The 18680-nt window shown below is 38.7% G+C and overlaps 1 protein-coding gene across 6 annotated transcripts in view; it reads right to left on the bottom strand.

The window, feature by feature from the left end:
* RBBP6 (RB binding protein 6, ubiquitin ligase) overlaps window positions 1-18474 on the bottom strand; it is a 31528-nt gene extending 13054 nt beyond the window's left edge. For 2 of the 6 annotated variants that reach the window (XM_055804033.1, XM_055804037.1), the window contains exons 1-7: window positions 18303-18474; window positions 10685-10784; window positions 8729-8767; window positions 8028-8064; window positions 3134-3178; window positions 657-745; window positions 397-493 (exon numbers count right to left, since the gene is read on the bottom strand). In XM_055804033.1, the coding sequence (XP_055660008.1) occupies window positions 397-493; window positions 657-745; window positions 3134-3178; window positions 8028-8064; window positions 8729-8767; window positions 10685-10784; window positions 18303-18468 (573 nt within the window). In that variant the 5' untranslated portion in view covers window positions 18469-18474. The remainder of the gene's footprint in view (window positions 1-396; window positions 494-656; window positions 746-3133; window positions 3179-8027; window positions 8065-8728; window positions 8768-10684; window positions 10785-18302) is intronic. The other 4 variants (XM_055804034.1, XM_055804038.1, XM_055804035.1 and 1 more) reach the window with 3 other exon arrangements.
* Between the last annotated feature and the right edge of the window lie 206 nt (window positions 18475-18680).

Below are 18680 nucleotides of genomic sequence, written 5' to 3'. Positions count from 1 at the left end.
GAGGCTTGTGTAATTAAAACATGCAAATATTCAACACATGAGGTCAGCAGAAACATCTTATTTTTCACAAAATACTAAAAGCTGTGAACTATCATTAAAAACCAGAAGTTAAAAACAGGGAAGTAGTAATAATGAAATATATCAAAATAGATATGAAAGTTCACAGAAAAATCCATAGATATATTTAATGCCTAAGACTTAGAAAAAAGAAAATCTTACAATTAGAATTCAAAGTTTCCCTTGAATCTGAAGGGCTTTGCAACACTGCCATAACACCTCTGTATTTCACCCCAAGAAAAACAATTCTTAATATGAACATTCATGCATTTGTTAAGTAACTGCCAAGGTAAAAATAATTAAAAACTAAGCAACACTACAAGTCCCCCACAATCTTACCCCATTTGTTGGACAGTTCTTTATGTAGTGGCCAGGTTTTCCACAACGAAAGCAAGTATATGATGGTGGAGGTGGACCCAAGGGTTTCTTCATGTAACTAAAAGGGTTGGGTTTGGTTTGGTTTTTTTTTGGGGGGGGGGGCGGGGGGAGAAAAAGAAAACAAAAAAGAAAGGTATGCATGTGTCTCTCTTGTTAAAACAAGTATCTTTACAATTTTATCATAATCTTCAAAGAACAGATTTGACATTATCAACACTTACTTGATTGGATCATATTCATGGCCAGACTGTGTCATCATAGCTTTTATTTTATCTTCCTCGGAAGCATTGGCTTCAGCCAGATTGGCAGTCTGTTTAACAGGTAATTATTTGACACACACATTAGAAACACATTTAACCCCACACAGCCAAAGACAACACCACTCATCCAATCCTGTAAAGAGCAGCACAACGCTAGCTGAGCTTGCATGAGAACAGCTGCTTATATAAAATACATTTGTCCTGAAGATGTTCTGGGGAGTCCTTACGCCATTACATGATGTTTATGTGCCTGTTAACCTACTTGAAAAGAGCATTCTTGGGCACTCAAAACCTTAGGCTCTGTTTGTACCTTACATAAAGACTTGTGTAACCAATCCAATTTTCTTCAAAGCGGACTGAAGCTATGTGTAGAAAAAAAATATTCTATCCAGTACTTTTAAACTGATTTTTAAGCTCCAGACTATTTGAAGGAGAAGATATCCACTGTACATTTAATTGAGAAAGATGTATGCAAGTACCATTTTGTTTACATTTTGCAGCATTAAAAGGACACACAACTTCAGAGTTGGGGCAGTTGGTTTTGCTTGGTGAAATTCAGCTTCAGACACAGAAGCATTAAAAGGAATCAAGCTTTTTATAATCCCTCAGCAGGACAAAAGATTCTTTTCAGCAGACATCTGACCGTCATGTGCTGTAGGCAGTCCAAACTGCATGTTCCCTCCTCATTAACTTCTTCATGTTAAGTGATTTAGCTACAGTAAGCACAACCTGCAGTTTTTTTTCCAGTTGGCTGTGTCCTTTTAACCTACAAATTGTAATATAAACCTTATGCAGATCTAGATCTTCGAATTATTGAAGCCAGCTGATTTTTTTAAAAGTAGTATTTGTTAAAATATTTGTATTACACACTAGTCCAGATACAAGCAGGGTCTAAGGGAGTGACTGTAAAGTATTTGGACCTTCAAGCACCTATCATTCAGATCAACCACTCATGTTTTATATCTTATAATGCATTCATTCACAAAAGCAACCAACTAGTTTCAACTTTTTATTAAATGGTTGTTTCATATACACAGTTTTTTTTCTCAACAGTAACATAAACCAGATTGACATCTATGAAATCATTTCAATTAACATTTACAGAAAACTTTACAAATACTTGACTAATTTGTTTGAACCCAAACGGTTTACAAAACACATCCAAAAACCACAAAACATTAGTAGGAATAGACCAAAATTCAAATATGGCATTTTATACATAGTAATAATAAACAGAAAACTGTTAATACATTGCCTCCATGCTAAGTCAGTCTGCACTAAAGAGGTTAGAGTAAGTAACAGTTTTGAGCTGCTTTATGTTATGTTCCTGTATTTTTCTGAAATACTTAAAATTTTCTCAAAACCTTAAATGTGTACACCACTTGGACAGTTTTCCACATTTTAGAGTAAAACTTCATGAAGTTTACAAAACCAAGGACATGTTTAGGGACAGCACTAATGGAGACCAATTTCTTTTGGTGGCTACCTTCCAAGCCTTTTTTTTTTTTTCTGCCAAATGTACACAATTTAAATTCTGCAGTGAGAGAGGGAAGAAGTTACCAGTGGGAAGAGACTTCTTTCTCAGAAGTGAGCTCCAGCCTTTGTTTTCGAAAGAACTAACTACTCTGCATTAGGCCCTACCTTCTCTAATCTTAGTCATTTTAACTAGTAATTTAACTGGCTAGCACTATGCCTTTTCACCAAGTGCAATCACTAGTGCTTTCCCAGACAAAGTTACACATTGTTGAGCAAAAAATGCAAGCAGTTCCATAGCAAAACATGGCATTACAACAGTTTCAGAAGGTCACATCTGCTAATATGCCACACATACACATTGGTATATTCCTATAAACAATTAGGTACATTTACACAATTTACACAGTCTGCGTTCAAACAAATTAGATTGTGTTGTCCACTGTATATAGACTACAATTTATGAAATTGTGCAGCATTCAAAGAACGGATCTGTAACTATAATGACTAGAAATTCAAAAATAGCCATGCAATTGTCCATGTTACAGAAATGCTTCTATTTTGGCTGTTGCAAACCCCCCTGGAATGTCCATAACTTACAGCCAATTAAATTCTTCTGCAAAAATTGTGTTAGTTTCCAACGCAAAATTAATGAAACGTATGAAAAACGGTAAACAGCTTCTGAAGTGCTTCTTCTTTGTGTCTTGAAGATGAGTAATACTGCAACATTATGTTGAGGCTGATAAGGTACTCCCCTTCTATCTTCCCAAACTGGGAACTACTCTTTACAGGATAGTATCAAAATATACACACATTTTAAAGTTAAAATAAATACTTAAAATCATTAAAAATTAAAGTTTTGTTCAAATTACAACAGTTATTCAGCTATAGATCACAGTATAAATTTAAAAATATGAAGCAAACACTTGGTTTTTTTAAAGTATTTGACAAGAATATATATATACCTTAGTAAGCTGGGCCAGAGAAATAGATGCAGAAGAGTCATCAATCTGTTCACAAAAAATTAAACACATATTCAAGTTCTACAGTCAAAACATAGCAATAGTTAACCTCTACTGTAGTCTGAAAGCCTATGCTATATTCTGAGTGTCACTGAAAGAGGCATTTCCAACCCAGTGCTATTTGTATTTGTTCAAAACAAAGTCCAAACCTACGACAGCTTAAGAGTGCCTATGTGGTTATGAGAAGAAACTAAAACAACCAAACCCACTTGAGATCAACTTATTGTTTCAGAATATCTGAGAGAGGGACTCTTGTCAACTGTTCACAACTGCTTAAAAGTTGAAGGGGTAAGGAAGCTGTAGATTTTCAGCTAAAAGGGACTTTAAAAAAAAATTTAAGTTTATTTGAGAAGGAAGCATCACAAGAAATTTATTTTCAGTGTAGTTTGTAAAGTAATTAGTTATTGTCTCATCATTTCTAAATGCATATGCTTTTACGTATAATGTCAAAATAAAGCACAGGCGTATCAGCCCTGAAACATGACCTCTGCCCCTCCTATTAATAAGTTTTAAAATGTCAAACTCATCATACCCCACAAAACCCTAATAAAAACATTAATCCAAAACATCAGCCATAAAAGTAACCCCCCACTCAAAAAAACCCACTGCTTAGACTACTTAAAAAAAGTGCTTATCATGACAGAGTAGCCTATAAAAAAGGAGAAAACTATTTCCTGTACTTTATTAGGCCACAAGCCATACTATCCAAATTAGTTTGGTCAGTGTGAGAATTTAATATTTTCCTTGCTCTCAGACAAAACCCAGGTTTTAGTAGCAGGCCAGTACAAGTAACAAGAGCAAGAAAGTGTAGAGCATAGTCTTGACAATGACAACATTGATTGAGAGCACAATGCTGTAATTTTTTTTTCGTCCATTGCAACCACACTCCTCCCTCCCAGCTACCTACTGGATAGCTTGCAGGAATGAAGCCCCCAGGCCACTAGTTAGTAATGGGCTGCAGTGTTCATTGACAATAATACTGAAGTGCAGTTTTTCCACAACTATCTCTTACCCTGTTCCTTTACCAGTATATTGAATTATGCCAAAAGTAGCAGTTAAGCTTACACCAGTAAAACGCTATCAAAAAAATTCAAATAACTAATTTACTGTCTCAAGTTGCTCAAAAACATGCAATAAAATTGCACTACGTAAACTGAACAGCTCTCCTCGAGAGGTCACTAAACTGATCAGAAGAAAGATGAAAACCCTTTCCTGGAAAAAGCTCTTGCCCTTTATTAGCTAATGGAGTGTAAGAATTCAATGGAGCAGTTTTAGCAGACTCTGGGGGAAAAAAAAACAAACCATCTACATACAGAAGATAATTCCTCACTCCAGTTAACCATACCTTCTCTGTATGTCTAGGAAAGCACATACAACATTACTGTATTACTAACGAAAAAGCTCTTGAAAACTTGCCTTTAGAGAGGAACACCCAGACCTGGAAAGATACCTTCTTTTCTTTGCAAGTCTTACCAAGATTCAACTTTCCTTTTTTTCAGAACATTCTGTACCTAGTTCTGTTAAAAAGGAAGTCTGATCAAGTATTTTGAAGCTTCATGCACCATATGCCACTTTTTTTACATGTGGAAAAACAGGCCTGTGTTCTCTTGGGGCAGGCACAACCACCATCATTTTGTGGGTCTTCACCAGCAAACAAAAAAGTAGGAAACTTTCTATTGAAGTCTAGCATTAAACAGTCTAGTATTGACCAGTAACTGAAACATAACAGGTAATAAACTCTTAATTAGCTCTCACATTTTTAGTAAGCAGTTATTATATGGCCTGCAGGCAAGTCTGATTTCTTAAAGGAGGTGACAGCACTCCCTCCTACTGAGCAGTTATCAAAAGCAGCAAATAGATAATTAACGCACTATTTAGTACGCATGCCACATGGCCATCTTCCAATGATCCTCCATTCTTGTGTCTTTTTTTTTTTTTCCTTTAAATTTCTACTGAAATATTTCCTACCAGTCCTTCCAGTCAGTCATGTAGAAACATCTCCATGAAACTTGTATACAACCCTAAGATAATACTGCAGAAGAATTGGGAAAAAAAAAAAAAAAAAAAAAAAGGTAAAACAAGCCCACCCCACCCCAAAAAAACCCCAAAATCAACAGTCAATGTATTAAGTCCCATTTAATGCAGAAGACTAAAGAGAAACTAACATAAAGCAAGTGGGAAAGGGGACAGAAAATAAGAGGAAAAGGCTAATTTCACTACCAGAGTGCTACATCTAAATTACAGTGATTTCCTGAAGCCTGATAGCCTGGGAGAAGTCAAAATTTAGCCCAGAAGGATCACAGTTGTGCTTGACAGCACTAAAACAGTGGGCATGACTCCCTGCATTTCTGCAGCCTCAAAGGACAAATGCCAACTAGAGTTCCTTGCAGTTAATGAAATAGTAATACTAAAACAAAGAGGATCCACTTTGTTGCTTTGGCTGTAGCAACAGTAGGACAGCAGCAGAAATTTCTAAGCACAGAATGGCAGTTAATGTAAGAGCAAGACAATGAAGAATATTCCAAGTATAAGCTTTTGTGCATCCTTTAAAAAAATATCCTAACTAATTTTAATTTTGCTGCTTTACTGTGCAACAATAATTGGCAAGCTTTCCAGTGCTTTTTTCCTGCTACACTAAGATCCAGGTTCTGCTCTGAAATACATACGGAAATAAGTGTTTAAAAAAATCCAAACAGACAAAACCCCCACACTTTAGACCAAGACCTGAGTTAGCTTTAAGAATAAAGTTAATTGTGTCTCCGACACTAGAAGCACTGGAGGCTGCGGTGCTTTTACAGTGAGAGAGACAGACAGTGAGAGAGAGAGAGAGAGAGAAAGAGAACTTGTAAAGAGAGATGCAAGGCTTCCACCCTCCCTATAGCTACCCATAACCCAAATCAGGTACCACCAGAACAAACAAGAACAGAATGTTTTTGCTTTGCCTTTCATTTACTTTAATTAGTTCTAACTAACACTAAGTCTTCCCTCCCACTCCAGGATTTCTTCCCTTTTTTATTTTTTATTTTTTTCTTTGAGACATCTATGTTAGCTTATGGTAAGATGCTACTCAGAAACGTAATACAGACATGCCAGGGAACACACGAGGCTAAAAGAATGTTAACTTTATTTATGAACATGTGATTTGTGTTTATACACATGCTAGTAAACAAAAAGAAAAATAATTGTTTTCAAGAAATAAAAACCCATCTGAATTAGATCAAATACTATAAACGTGGTTTACATAAATGCATTACATTAACTACTAGGGTCACTGGGCCAGTTTAACTAACTCAAAACTCACAATGACAGGCATTCGTGCCCAAAAAGAAATTCGAATCAATCAGCAATATGATTATGGATGCAGATTTAGACTTAAGTGTTTTTAGACCTACACACAAAAAGTTTTCAATTGTTAAGTTGATTGTATACCATTCCAGAAGAATCAGAGGCTGTATGCTTCACAGAACACAGACCCCGAGTTCATGAATTTCTAGATTGTTATCCTAAGAGCTTATCAAGTGATCAGATCCAATGATCCAGGGTTAGTGTAATGCCTCACACCATTCTAGTGAAGAAAAACCAGTTATACTTAAAATAAAGATAAAACCCCCCACCACATAGTAATTTTTATACTATAAGGACTATTTTGAAATGCGTAGTTACACACAGTATTTGACCTAAGTGGCAAATCAAGATCTAGACCATTACCAGTCAAGTATTGCTGTGTGTTACTTATTTATATTTTAGCAGCAGAACGACAGCGTTTTCAAACCTGTAGAAAAATGCTGCCCCTTTTCCAAATGTAAATTCAAAGCGGTGGTATACTAAAGAAAGGCTTAACCTTTGGAAAATCAAAGCAGCATCCAACCCTGAAGTCACCCAGATCCAAAAACATAAAGCAGGCAGAAGTTAAGAAAAATGGTGGGGGTTTTACCCACAAATGCACCAGGCTCTAACCTTGTGCCAAAATTTATATTAGATATTTTCATTTGCAGACAAACTATTGAACTAAACTGTTTCATCAAATAAAGTGGAAAGACCGAATGCAGAACTTTAGAATACCACTTTGTGTAGCAATGATATTTAAATTCAATCTATTAAAGACATTCATGTACTCAGAGGGGCCCAAACAATATCACTTCAATTATACAGTTTTAGGAACACACACCCAAGTACTTAAGGACATGGAAAGAAAGCATTTAGCTGCACACAACTGTCCTCAAAATGTATGGGATATGTTGGTTTTGCTATTCGTTTGAACCCCCAAGTCAAAAGTAAGAAACAGTACCAAGTTAACAATAATGGTTTCTCAGTGGTTTTTGATAACATTTTCAAAAACCATTAGGCAAAAAAAAGTATTTAAAAACAAAAGCTAAGTGATACAATGTGAAAATGGCAAAAAATACACTCCAAACAGTTTTTATTGCAAGAAACAAAAAGCACACAACAACCTATACAAACATACATATCACTAGCTATAGACAGACAGATGTAGAACATGGCACCATGTTCAATTGTGCAAACCTTGAACCTACACGATCTAAAAATGATCATACAGTATCTGTACAACACAAAGTCATACAGGAAATATTCTAAGCATATTCAATATGAAATACAATGCATTACTAGGCACAAATACCAATATTCACATTAAAACTGTGCAAATGATGGCATTAGTTTTTACTATGCTGAATCAAATACATTGTATTTACAACATACACTATGTTTTACTGGAAAATATATTTAAGTTAAATGTTTGCAGAATTAATAAAAGGCTACATTGTTTAGAATTAAGTGCAGTGTGTAGAAAAAAGTGTGAGATTGTGTTTTTACATACTGCTTTTGACGTTCCACTCACTGGCTCAGTTCGACTTCTAGAAGAAGAAATAAAGGTCATCAGAATTTAAAAAAAAGCACTTGTTCCCAACATAAAGCAGTGAAAACAGGTCATAAAAACCAAACATCAAAACATTACGTTCCAAAGTCTAGTGAATGTGGAAATTTATATACATAAACTGTTCTCTCTTGGTACATTCAGTGCAACTAAAAAAAAACCTCAAAAAAATCAGATTTCTACTTTGTCACAAATTACTCTAAGACTTACAGTTATAGAACACAACAGTGCAAGAGGAAGTCTTCAGTTATTTTGTCTCTGCTATGTAAGTATCAAAAATAAGAACTCTGTAATACAGGTTCATGTTCTTAAATAATCAACCACCAAAACATTAAGGTAGCTTTAGCCAATCTGCATATTGCTAGTATTACAATAGGTACCAGATACAGTACTTTAATTTCTAAGAACGAACAGTGACAGTGTAGACACTGCAAAGTGCAAGTTTACTTAAGTGAAAAAAATCAGTTATCTGACAAAGGAGTAACATAAATATATGTCAGCAGCATTGTCTTTAGAACAGTGTTTTTTTTTGTGGAAGCCCAAGCACTGTGTTCAGATATCTACTATATTTAGCCATGGAATTGCCAAAACGCTAAACGTGTTACATATGCTATATTGACTAAAAATAGTAGTAGAAATGTCACCTGAAAGCAGTTTCTAGGATTTTGTGCGATTTAGGAGTCCTGTGACAAAAAAAAAGGTCTTAATTGCCAGAATTTGCTTTAAGAAAATCTTGAAAATGCTACAGTATTTTAGGAAATATTACATTTGAAAACTTGCTGAGATTCCACATACTCATTGATCTGTATTTGCATGCTACTCATGAATCAGACATGCAACCATTGATCTGATTAACAAACAATTCATACACCATCCAAAGGGTCCCATAAGCAGAGGCAATTCAAAGGCTGCTGTGGAATTTCTGTACAGATAGAAAGGCTCATGCTTCCTGCCACGGCTAGACCACCGGGCTTGCAATTACAGCCACATACCTCCTGAAGACAAGGAAGTACAAGGAAATACTTTAGATTACCACACAATGGTTCTTCATTTACCTTGAAGAACATACTACAAGGAGAGTAATGCATTTTTGAAGGCCTCTCCACCACGACAGCATATACTCATCATTCCCAAATATTAACCATTCTACCAGCTGTTCCTGCAACATTTCCAGCTGAAGGAACAGAAAGCTAATTTTCCTGGTTAATCTTCAGTGCTCAAACACCAGTGCCATTCATTCCTTATCCCCTCATACAGGTATTTATTTGGTCTTTGACACTCACAGCATCTATCCTCTCATTTTAGGGCAGCATTACAATACCTGGAGATGGTGCTATCCAGCCAGAAACAGAGAATGCATTGACAAGACAGCACTAAACACACTTATTTAAATTAACTCCCAAAATAAGGCCATGCTTATAAGCACACTGTAGTGTCCAGAATTACTAGGTAGTCCCTGAAAGCACTGCAACAACTACTGCAGCAATATGCCTAAAGTTCACATGCAGAGCCACAAAAATCCAAGTTCTTTTGCTTGCAAATGCTTCATGGGCACCAGGATGCTGCTGTACTGTTTGTTCAAGAACACTGCAACTCAGTGTACTTTATTTATGGAGAACCAACAAGAGAAAGACATGGCAAGCCCCACAAGTTAATACTATGCACTAATTGTGGCAGAGGGCTGGAAAACATGACCATTCAAACAATACTGATGTATTCATGCAGTCCAGTTCTATAACAACTACATCAATGACAGCAGTAACCCTGTAGTCAGGACTGCATTTGAGTATCTGTAGTTCTAATCAATACACCCAATTCTCTGTCCTCCAGAAATCTTAGGAATATAGAATTACAACCTGGAGCACAGGTATCAGATTAAGGTAAAAACAGAAAGATAACTAGTAACATTTGGGAATGTGCTAAACTGCTTATTGAGTTTCAAGTTTGGAAAGGATTAACTACTCCACTGTACTGGCACAATAGGCAATCCACTTAATGATACTGTTCTTTCTCTCTTGCCTGAAACTGACATTGTCTTTAGAAAACTAGTAAAAATCACTTATGAATGAAACTTCTTGTGTGCATGGTTCGTCAAGTGGCAACCCTTGGTCTTTCCTCTGTAGCTAGTATTCAAAAACCCCAGATGTGGGGCATAAGAATACCTGCAGTATCCTGTCCCCCCTCCCCCAAATGCAAGAAATAAACACTGAAAATCAGATTCTTCAGAGACAGGTCACATTACCAGTTTATGCACTACAACACATATCTGTCTTTACTATAAAAGCAATAAAAGCAAACACATGTAACCAGGAATCAGGATCTACTGGCTTTCAGAAAAATCAATCCCAAGAACAAACTCAACAGCATCATCTTGAAAGTTACCACTGTTGGGAGTTTGAACCCCGTGTCCCAGCAGGCCAAAAAAAAAATGTAAGTCTCCTCTGGGACAGAAAGATGAAAATCTACCCCATGACAACAAAAATTAACAGCAGCTTTAACAAGAAAGGTACAATTTTCATGTCTCTGTAAGATAATATAAATTTTAAAAGTTAATACACTGAAACCCCTCACAAAGAATACAATGCTTTATGGATACTTACATAACATATGTTTTGCTGGTAGCTTTAACTCCTCCGATAGGGATTCTTCTAACAATTACCGATGAGTTCTTGGGAATCAGGGCGTTATCATCTGTGTATTCTGAAAACAATACAAATACAAGAAAAAATCAGTCAATTTCTAAGAATGGATATTAATATGTAATTACATAGTACTTCTGAGAATCCCTTTAGAGATCTAAAAGCAAAATTTTGTATGTAACCGCACTTTTGTTGTCTCAACACATTACTTCAGGTTCAATAATCAAACACAAGCAGCAAAATCTTGTAATTTTTTTTTTAAATAGTTTGAATGTCAACAGCAAAACGGTCTCAAAGCTCACTAAAAGAGAGTCTGCTAACACACGAGATTCTTTCCTGATCTACCTTAAGTTGCTTCTGTTAGGCTACAAAACCAATAGATCTCCGGAGAACAAGCTACAGCAAAGTCTCATGTGCATAAACCAGATTCTGAACTCTGACTAGCTTTCCCTGCAACAAAGCAGGCACTTGCTAAAGCACAAAAACTATGCACCACTGCTTTCATAGCTGTTAACTTAGAAAGATTCACCTATGCTGCTAGTGCTCAAGACTGACAATACAGAAGAGAGCCTGCCATCTCTCTTTCTTGGAGCTTAATTCATCAGGCACCATATTTCTCAGCTGCTCTGTGCTTTACATTTAAATGCAAACAAAACTGGTAGTGCTAGAATTTGGATCACAGATTTGGGAGGGTTTTTGGGCTTGCTTTCACAAGCAGGGCAGAATTGGCTCAAGCTAAGGTGGTATCTCCCCCCCTTAAGCTAATCACCTAGAGCCATAAATTCTTTCTATTCACTTTCTGCACAGCAGAGACACTCAAACAAAACTACTTAGGAAGGCAGCATTTTTTTAAAGGCCTTTAGAAAACAGCATGTGCCTGAAGCTACCCATGTTTTGCCTTGGCTTACACCACAGTTAGGAGTCTGAAGAAGAGAAAAGCCTTCTGACCTTTTACATAAGGCCCAAACAAAAAACCAACTACCTGAGATACTTTGACTGAGTAAGCTTAAAATGCGAAGATCTCTCCATGAGAATGGTTTTTATATTGCACGTATACAAGCTGGATAGGCCTAAATATTTTAAAGCACTATCAGCAGCCATTCCCTGTAATCTGCCTGTGGTTTTAAATATTAAAAGCCCTTACCTTTGTAGACTGAATCAGAACGATGGTCTGAAAACTAAAGATGCTGTATATCTACCTAGTCAAGCTCTGTCAGAGCCCAGTGATCACACACAAAATATGAATATTTCACAATTTATGCTCCATTTTTCAGTATATTTTTCCTACAGGCAGGAACCTCCCTTAGACCTGCATACCTACCAAAGACATCATTTCAACAATGAAATGAAAGCTTTACTTTTATTTCCAAATGATAGAATGCTTCTTCAGAAAACCAAGAAATCATTTAGCTGAAACAGATTCTTGATCTTACCCCCTAGGGAAGCAAACAGCAAGCTTCCTCTGGACTTCACAATAGTTTAATGCTGTAGGAGAAAGGACTACTAAAGATGAAAACAGAAGCTTTTACAAAAGTCATATGCCCTGAAACCAACCCCTAGAGCTCTTCTCAAAAGAGCAATCTAACCCTTACACAGCCACCTGTCAGGAAAGACCTGCACTGGGATGCTTTGATGGAGAATGTGCTCAAATAGTACTGATGCCCAGACAAACAACTGGGAGATCATGCCAGCTGCAGCTCTAGAAGCCCAAAGCAGCTGCTTCTACTTGCTGAACAGTCACACAGAGTACCCTTGCTGGTCCAGAACACAGACCATTGGCCTGAGATTTCAGAGATATAAGATAAGCCACGATGGCTCCACAAAAAGGCAGGAGTTTGCTATGCCTGTGCCAAACTCAGGATTGTGGTAGTTCTGCAAAAGATTGCAAGTGGCAACACCTCTCCTAGGGAGAGACTGTATATAGACAGACAGCGACCAATGCATTCGTTCACAAATTATGCAAGTCTGCAGAGGTCTATTTGAACATCCACAACAGGTGTATAATGCAAAAAGAAGAATAATCCTCTTTTAGTATTTTGTGACAATTTGTTGACCACTAGAAGAAAGCACTGTGTGCCTTCTGAACAGCCTATCCTTACATGTATGCATATATAGATATATGACTGTCCAGTCCACTTGTTAAGTGCACAGTGAAGAGAGCTCCAGCCATCTAATAACAGACTGATATAAAAATGAATTCACCTTAAAAGTCAATCAGTACACATTAAAATGAATCAACTGAATAATGACAATAGATTGGTGAAGTAAAAGCTTTATTTGTATAGGACACTTATCACAGCACATATTCAGATTTCGTACTCAGAAGTATCGCACTAGCTTGGTCACCATCTCAGGGAATTTGTGTGAGTGTTTATGTACAGCAGAGTACACTGCTGAGTTAGCTCTGTGAAGGGAACTGATACCAGCTGGCTTTAAATACATTTATTTTTCATCTCAATTATTTGAACTCATTTTGGTGATGAGATGTTATTAAAGGTAAAGTCAAACAGTGTAGACTGAAAAGTTGACTTTTTTTGTAAATAGGAAACGACAAGAGCTGGAGCACTATTCCTGAAGTTCCTGAAAATTCTTGTTTGCTAAATCTGAATTTAACAGATGCCAGCTTAGTCTAAGAGCTCTCAGACTCAACTGCCACCTCCAGGCAAGAACCTGTTCCCAGTGGGCAGCAATATTCCCTAGCAGAGACCTGGCAACTACCAGGACCTGCAAAGCAGTGTCACTCTGCCTCACCACATGACTCCACATTTGCAAAGTGAGCAGTGACACCACCATCAACAAGACTACTTTTCACACTTGTCCAAGCAGAGTTTGAATAGAAACATTCAACAAAGCAGTGATGGTTGAAGGTAACAACATTCTTGATTCCTACTCCCTTACAGCACAAAACTTGTTTTGCTGCCAGTATGGCCAGAAGTGGCCACCGGGCTCTTATCAATCTGAACTGTGATTAAAAATAAGGATTCAATTAACTCGGAACACCTTCAAAAGCAAAGGAAGATGTGGATGCTGTATTAAAGTCCAGAGCAGAAGAGACATAACAGTCAAACTTGCTATTTCTACAAGAAAATAACATGCTTAAAAGAATCAAGGAAAGAAGTGTTTCAAGGAACCAAAGGAGGTAGACTAGTTAAACAATAGCTACTTTGACTACTGCCTCACACTGACTTAGAAATCTTAAATCAACAACTGCATAGTGTCCACAACCTTCTTCCTGCAAGACAGGTACAAAGAGCTCAGGTTATCCTCTGAAGTCTATACTGCTTTCCATTTCAAGTACAATTTAAAAATCCCACTTTTAAATTTACCTATAATTCTGAAAATCTGCTAGTTTTAATAATTTGTCATATGTATGCTATAAACAAGCTACTGAAAAAAGGCTCCTGCTTTATGTTATGGCCTGCTTTAATCCACCATTTTGAGTCTGACAGCATTGCAAAAACATCTCTCTGAGCACGGTCCAAAGAAGTATCTTCATGCAGAAAAAGCACAGAAGCTCATCAGAACAGAAGTCATCAGAAGGCAAGTCTATAGGGGAAATTGTAAAGAAAAGCCTTTATCAGGCTTAAGATGCCTTGCTAATCAACTATTATGCTACTGGCAAGATGACCTGCAGAGTAAGAGATGAGAATGACTGCTAACACACCAGACTGTCTCTACCAGAATACAGGGTAACTCCCAAGCACATATTTTCTCTCTAGTGCTTAAAATTATGCTCTCTCATTATATAATTTTTCACTCTGTTCTAATCAACACCACTTGCACACTTTGCAACAAACCAACCATCTATGTAGCTGGCATTGAACGCACTGCCTCAAAATGTCCCGATTAATAGGCTGGACTATTTGTGATTTTCACCTTCCACCAGAATAGGCATCAATGATCTCATCTATGACTGGCATAGCATCATTTTTTGGATCTCACCATGACTGGTGTATCATCATTTCTTGAATGAACTAGTTTAGTAGGCCAAACGGTTCACAGAACTTTCATTTGCATTATTATCATACAGTACTGTGCTCCAAAAGAGCACCTATATTGCTTTGAAAGAATGAGTTAATAAGATCTACCATACTTTCAATCATTAATCTGATTATAGACCACCCGATGCCTTAATGCCTTACTGGTGCTGCTTGTCTTTTCAGTGTTTAACTGGGAAAGCAAAAGCAACACTGGAGACAGCATGGTAATGAACCAAACTGAATCCACCCACAGCACCTGGCCAAGGGACACAAACCCAGCGGACAGCACAACCCCAAGAGGTCCCAAACCAGCTGGTGACAGAGCCAAAGCAGCTGACCCCCAGACAGGCAGCACATGAGCTCCACTAACTTCATGTGTTTTGAACGGATGCACAGCTTACCCTCAGCTCAACCAGGGACACTGGGAACTCCACAGCCTTTCTGAAAGCTCAACTTAACGCTGCATGGCAGCCCAAGATTTAATTGCACTCTGAGGTATAACCAAAGTAATCCCCCGCATTGCAACACACAACAGCACAGCAAAGGGCAAGGTTTAAAAGTTGTTTAGAAGTCTTCTCTAAAATGCTACTTGCACAGTGTTGAAGACATTCCAGTAGACAGACATCAGCTGTGAGGCCAAATGATTTCATTCACTTAGCAGCACATCATGGCATTACTGTAACAGTCAAGTGTAGGCTGCAACGCTGAACTCAAGCAAGTTATGAGTTTGAGACAGTCTTACAAGAGCACTACTCTTCCTTAAAACTCCTAATCCAAGACCAGTTCAGAGCCCCATTTTTTGGTTTTATATTTTTTTGTATTTTCCTGATGAGCAGAACAGCACATTCTCCACACATCTTGAGTCAGAACATTACCGGGCAGGAAAGCGCACTCAAGAAACCTCACTTCTTGAGCTCACAGGTCTTCCACAATATTGTGAGAACACCTATTATAAAAGACAGCTCAAGGCATTCAAGATCAAATTAAAAGGATGCAAGTTTAAATGCACCATTCTTCAGTACAGGCTTTTTGAAGGGAATTCTAACTTTATAGAACTTGCCTCTATAGTAAACATGGAAGAGGGCACATACCCACCTGCCTTTTTAAAACAAGTCCCAACCATCCAGTCTGCCTTCCCAGCATCTTAAAAGAGTTCATCTTATTTTTTTCCCCACTGGCATTTAAAATCCTTTTTACTTTTAGCCTGTATTAGCACTGCTTCTGCTACTAGCTTCCCGTTATGAAAAATAAGTTACTGAACTGTAAGAGCTTGGAGTACTCTGAAAAATCTGAACAAGTAGGCCATCCTCACCCAAGGTACACTTTTTCTTTCCCAGGCAATTTTAACATTTAGTCAAAGTTAGGAAAAATGAATAGTTTATGTCCATATGTAAGAATTCCAAACATCCCACGTAGGCAGAATATCCTGGTCTAGTTTATTCCTTTATCTTCTGAAGGTCAGTTTAAGCATCTCCTGAACAAAAAAACTGGCACACATGTTTTATGTTCTCTAGCTTCGCTATGCAAACCACTGGGGGATTTTTGTATTTCCACATGGAAGACACCCTTACTAAAGCTTCAGTAAGCATCTGAATCAGTAAAATACAATTTAAAATTTCATACTGATTTTACAAAGGTCAAACTGCAACACTACCTACCTAGAGAAGGATGATCTTGTCCCTGTTAAACAAGCATGATGCTCTTTAAAGTATAGATATCCCTTCTTTAACTTCACCTTTAGGCAACACCACATTTAGCATAATCTAGTGAAGCAAATGTTTTTCCTTCACTGAATTCTGTTCACATACGAAAACAAGGCAGCACACCTGGTAAAACTATCATGCATACTGGAGTAACACTTTATGGGGCAACACATTTATAAGCATGATTTTTTTCTTCTAAAACATTTGCCTTGTGTTCCTCACCTGCTACAACAGAATCCACATGTTTGGCCTACATTTGGCCTACTTCAAAACATTTTTCTTTCTGGTGATAATAACTGGACTCCATCACAGTTTATTACCATCCAACATTCTGGTTTTAAAGGTTCTGTTTTACACAGACCCATCTTATTACAGGTTTGATGTCAGCCAGTTGGCCATCCAGCCGGCTAGCATCTGTGAGGCTGAAAGTCCATTAGCAACTGAAAACCAAGTTCAGAGACCCTTCCGCAGCAAAGCCCTTAAAGCAAATTAAGTATTTTTCAAAAGCTCCTGACAATTTTATTCAATAGTACTAGAAAAATTCAAGACTTCTGAGATGTATCTCCACCTACATACATCATGCTATCCAGTGGCATCCCTAAGATCCCTAACACTGTGCTTTTAAGTTTCTTCACAGATACCCTTCTGAAAATAGTTTAAATATCTGCAGATAAACGACAAGCTTTAGGTCCAACCACTTTAAAGGCTAGGGCTGAAGTTACAGCCACCAAAACGTGCGAATCACTCTACTTAAGTTTTAATACATGAAGGAGGAAGAGACAAGAACCAGTAGTACACATTTTAAAGAGAAGACTGTTGTAGAGTGTCACCAAACTACAGGATAAAATGAATTTTGATGTTTAAAAACTGAAACGCTTTACAACTCTATTTCTGAAAAGTTAAAACCTGAAGTCTTTAATCACATTCAAACTTATCAAGATGGCAGATTACCAAACTGAAGTATCATACTAATACAAAACCATTATCTCTGAGAATCAATCACCATTTATTAAACTAATTTATGACTTTACTAACAACATTTCTTTATATATATTAATCACAAACTTTCTGCCATAAAACTTCAGTACTGCCAGGTTATGGTTAACATGTACTGCCGGGGGGGGGGGGGGGGGGGGGGGGGGGGGTGGGGAGTTAGAAATGAATGATGAAATGACGCTCAATCGCATCTCAATGACAATGCCTTTGGTGTAGAAAAGAAGTTACATTACAAGAAATTCCGAAGTATAATTTAAATACAGAGAATTCCATGCGCAACACGACTTTGTAGGCTCTGCATAGATTAGAACTCACAGATACAGTCTGGATCCGAAATGATGTTAGTGGGCAGTTTCTGCAACGGACACAAAACCGGTTTCCCAATGAAGTGGGCAAAAGAAGTTGAAGACAAAATCAGAGTCACCAAACCCACCTTTTTCTGGAAGTTAACCATCTGTTCTATTTCCATCGCTTCCAGCTTTCTCCGCCAGAATTCAAAATCTGGCAAGTTTGTTACTGTAAGCTATCCTCCCACATTTCCTTAGCAATTTACCTAGAAATCCAGGCAACCAAAACTTTTGTAAGCCCTACAAGTCGCACCTCAACCACGTATCCCTTTACGCCTAACTGCGCGTCTGAGACGGACGTTGTCACAACAGCAACGACAAAAGAGCAGCGCTGCGAGGCCCAGCACGAGCCACGGCAACCGACCGCGGCCCAGCGCCATCACCGCCCCGCTTAACGCCCGGCGCCGCTCCCCGCCCGGGCCGCCGCAGGCCTCGGACCGGGCCCCGGCTGACTCACGCCCCGCGGGGCCGAGCCACAAAGAGCCACAAAGAGCGCAGCGCGGCCCCCGCAGCCCCCGGCCCCCTGCGGGGCCGCCCCCGCCGCCCCACGCACCTTCTTTGGTCTGGGCGTTGGTGATCTGCAGGTCGCAGTCGGCCGCCTTCAGCTTCTCGCGGCCCATGATTTGGCGCTTGAGGTCGCACAGGGAGATGTGGAGGCCGTCGAAGGTGACCGTATCATAGTTGAGCTTTGAGGAGAACTTGTAATGGACGCACGACATGGTCGGGGCCAGGCGGTGCCCGCTGCGCGCCGGCGCCTACCGCGGCGGACGGCGCTGCGGCCTCCGCGCCGGGTGAGGGCCCGCCGAGGGGCCGGGGCGAGCGGCGCGGACCGAGCTCGGGCGGGCCGGCGGCGCTCAGAGGCCGCGGCACTCAGCCATGGCCAGGCCCCGCGGCCTCAGGCAGACTCGGCGGGGGGAGGCCTCAGGGCTCC

The sequence above is a fragment of the Falco peregrinus genome, chromosome 5 (assembly GCF_023634155.1).
Source record: "Falco peregrinus isolate bFalPer1 chromosome 5, bFalPer1.pri, whole genome shotgun sequence".
Classification (NCBI taxonomy): Eukaryota; Metazoa; Chordata; class Aves; order Falconiformes; family Falconidae; genus Falco; species Falco peregrinus.
Note: the sequence above shows the minus strand (reverse complement) of the source record. Positions and strands in the feature narration are given on the sequence as shown.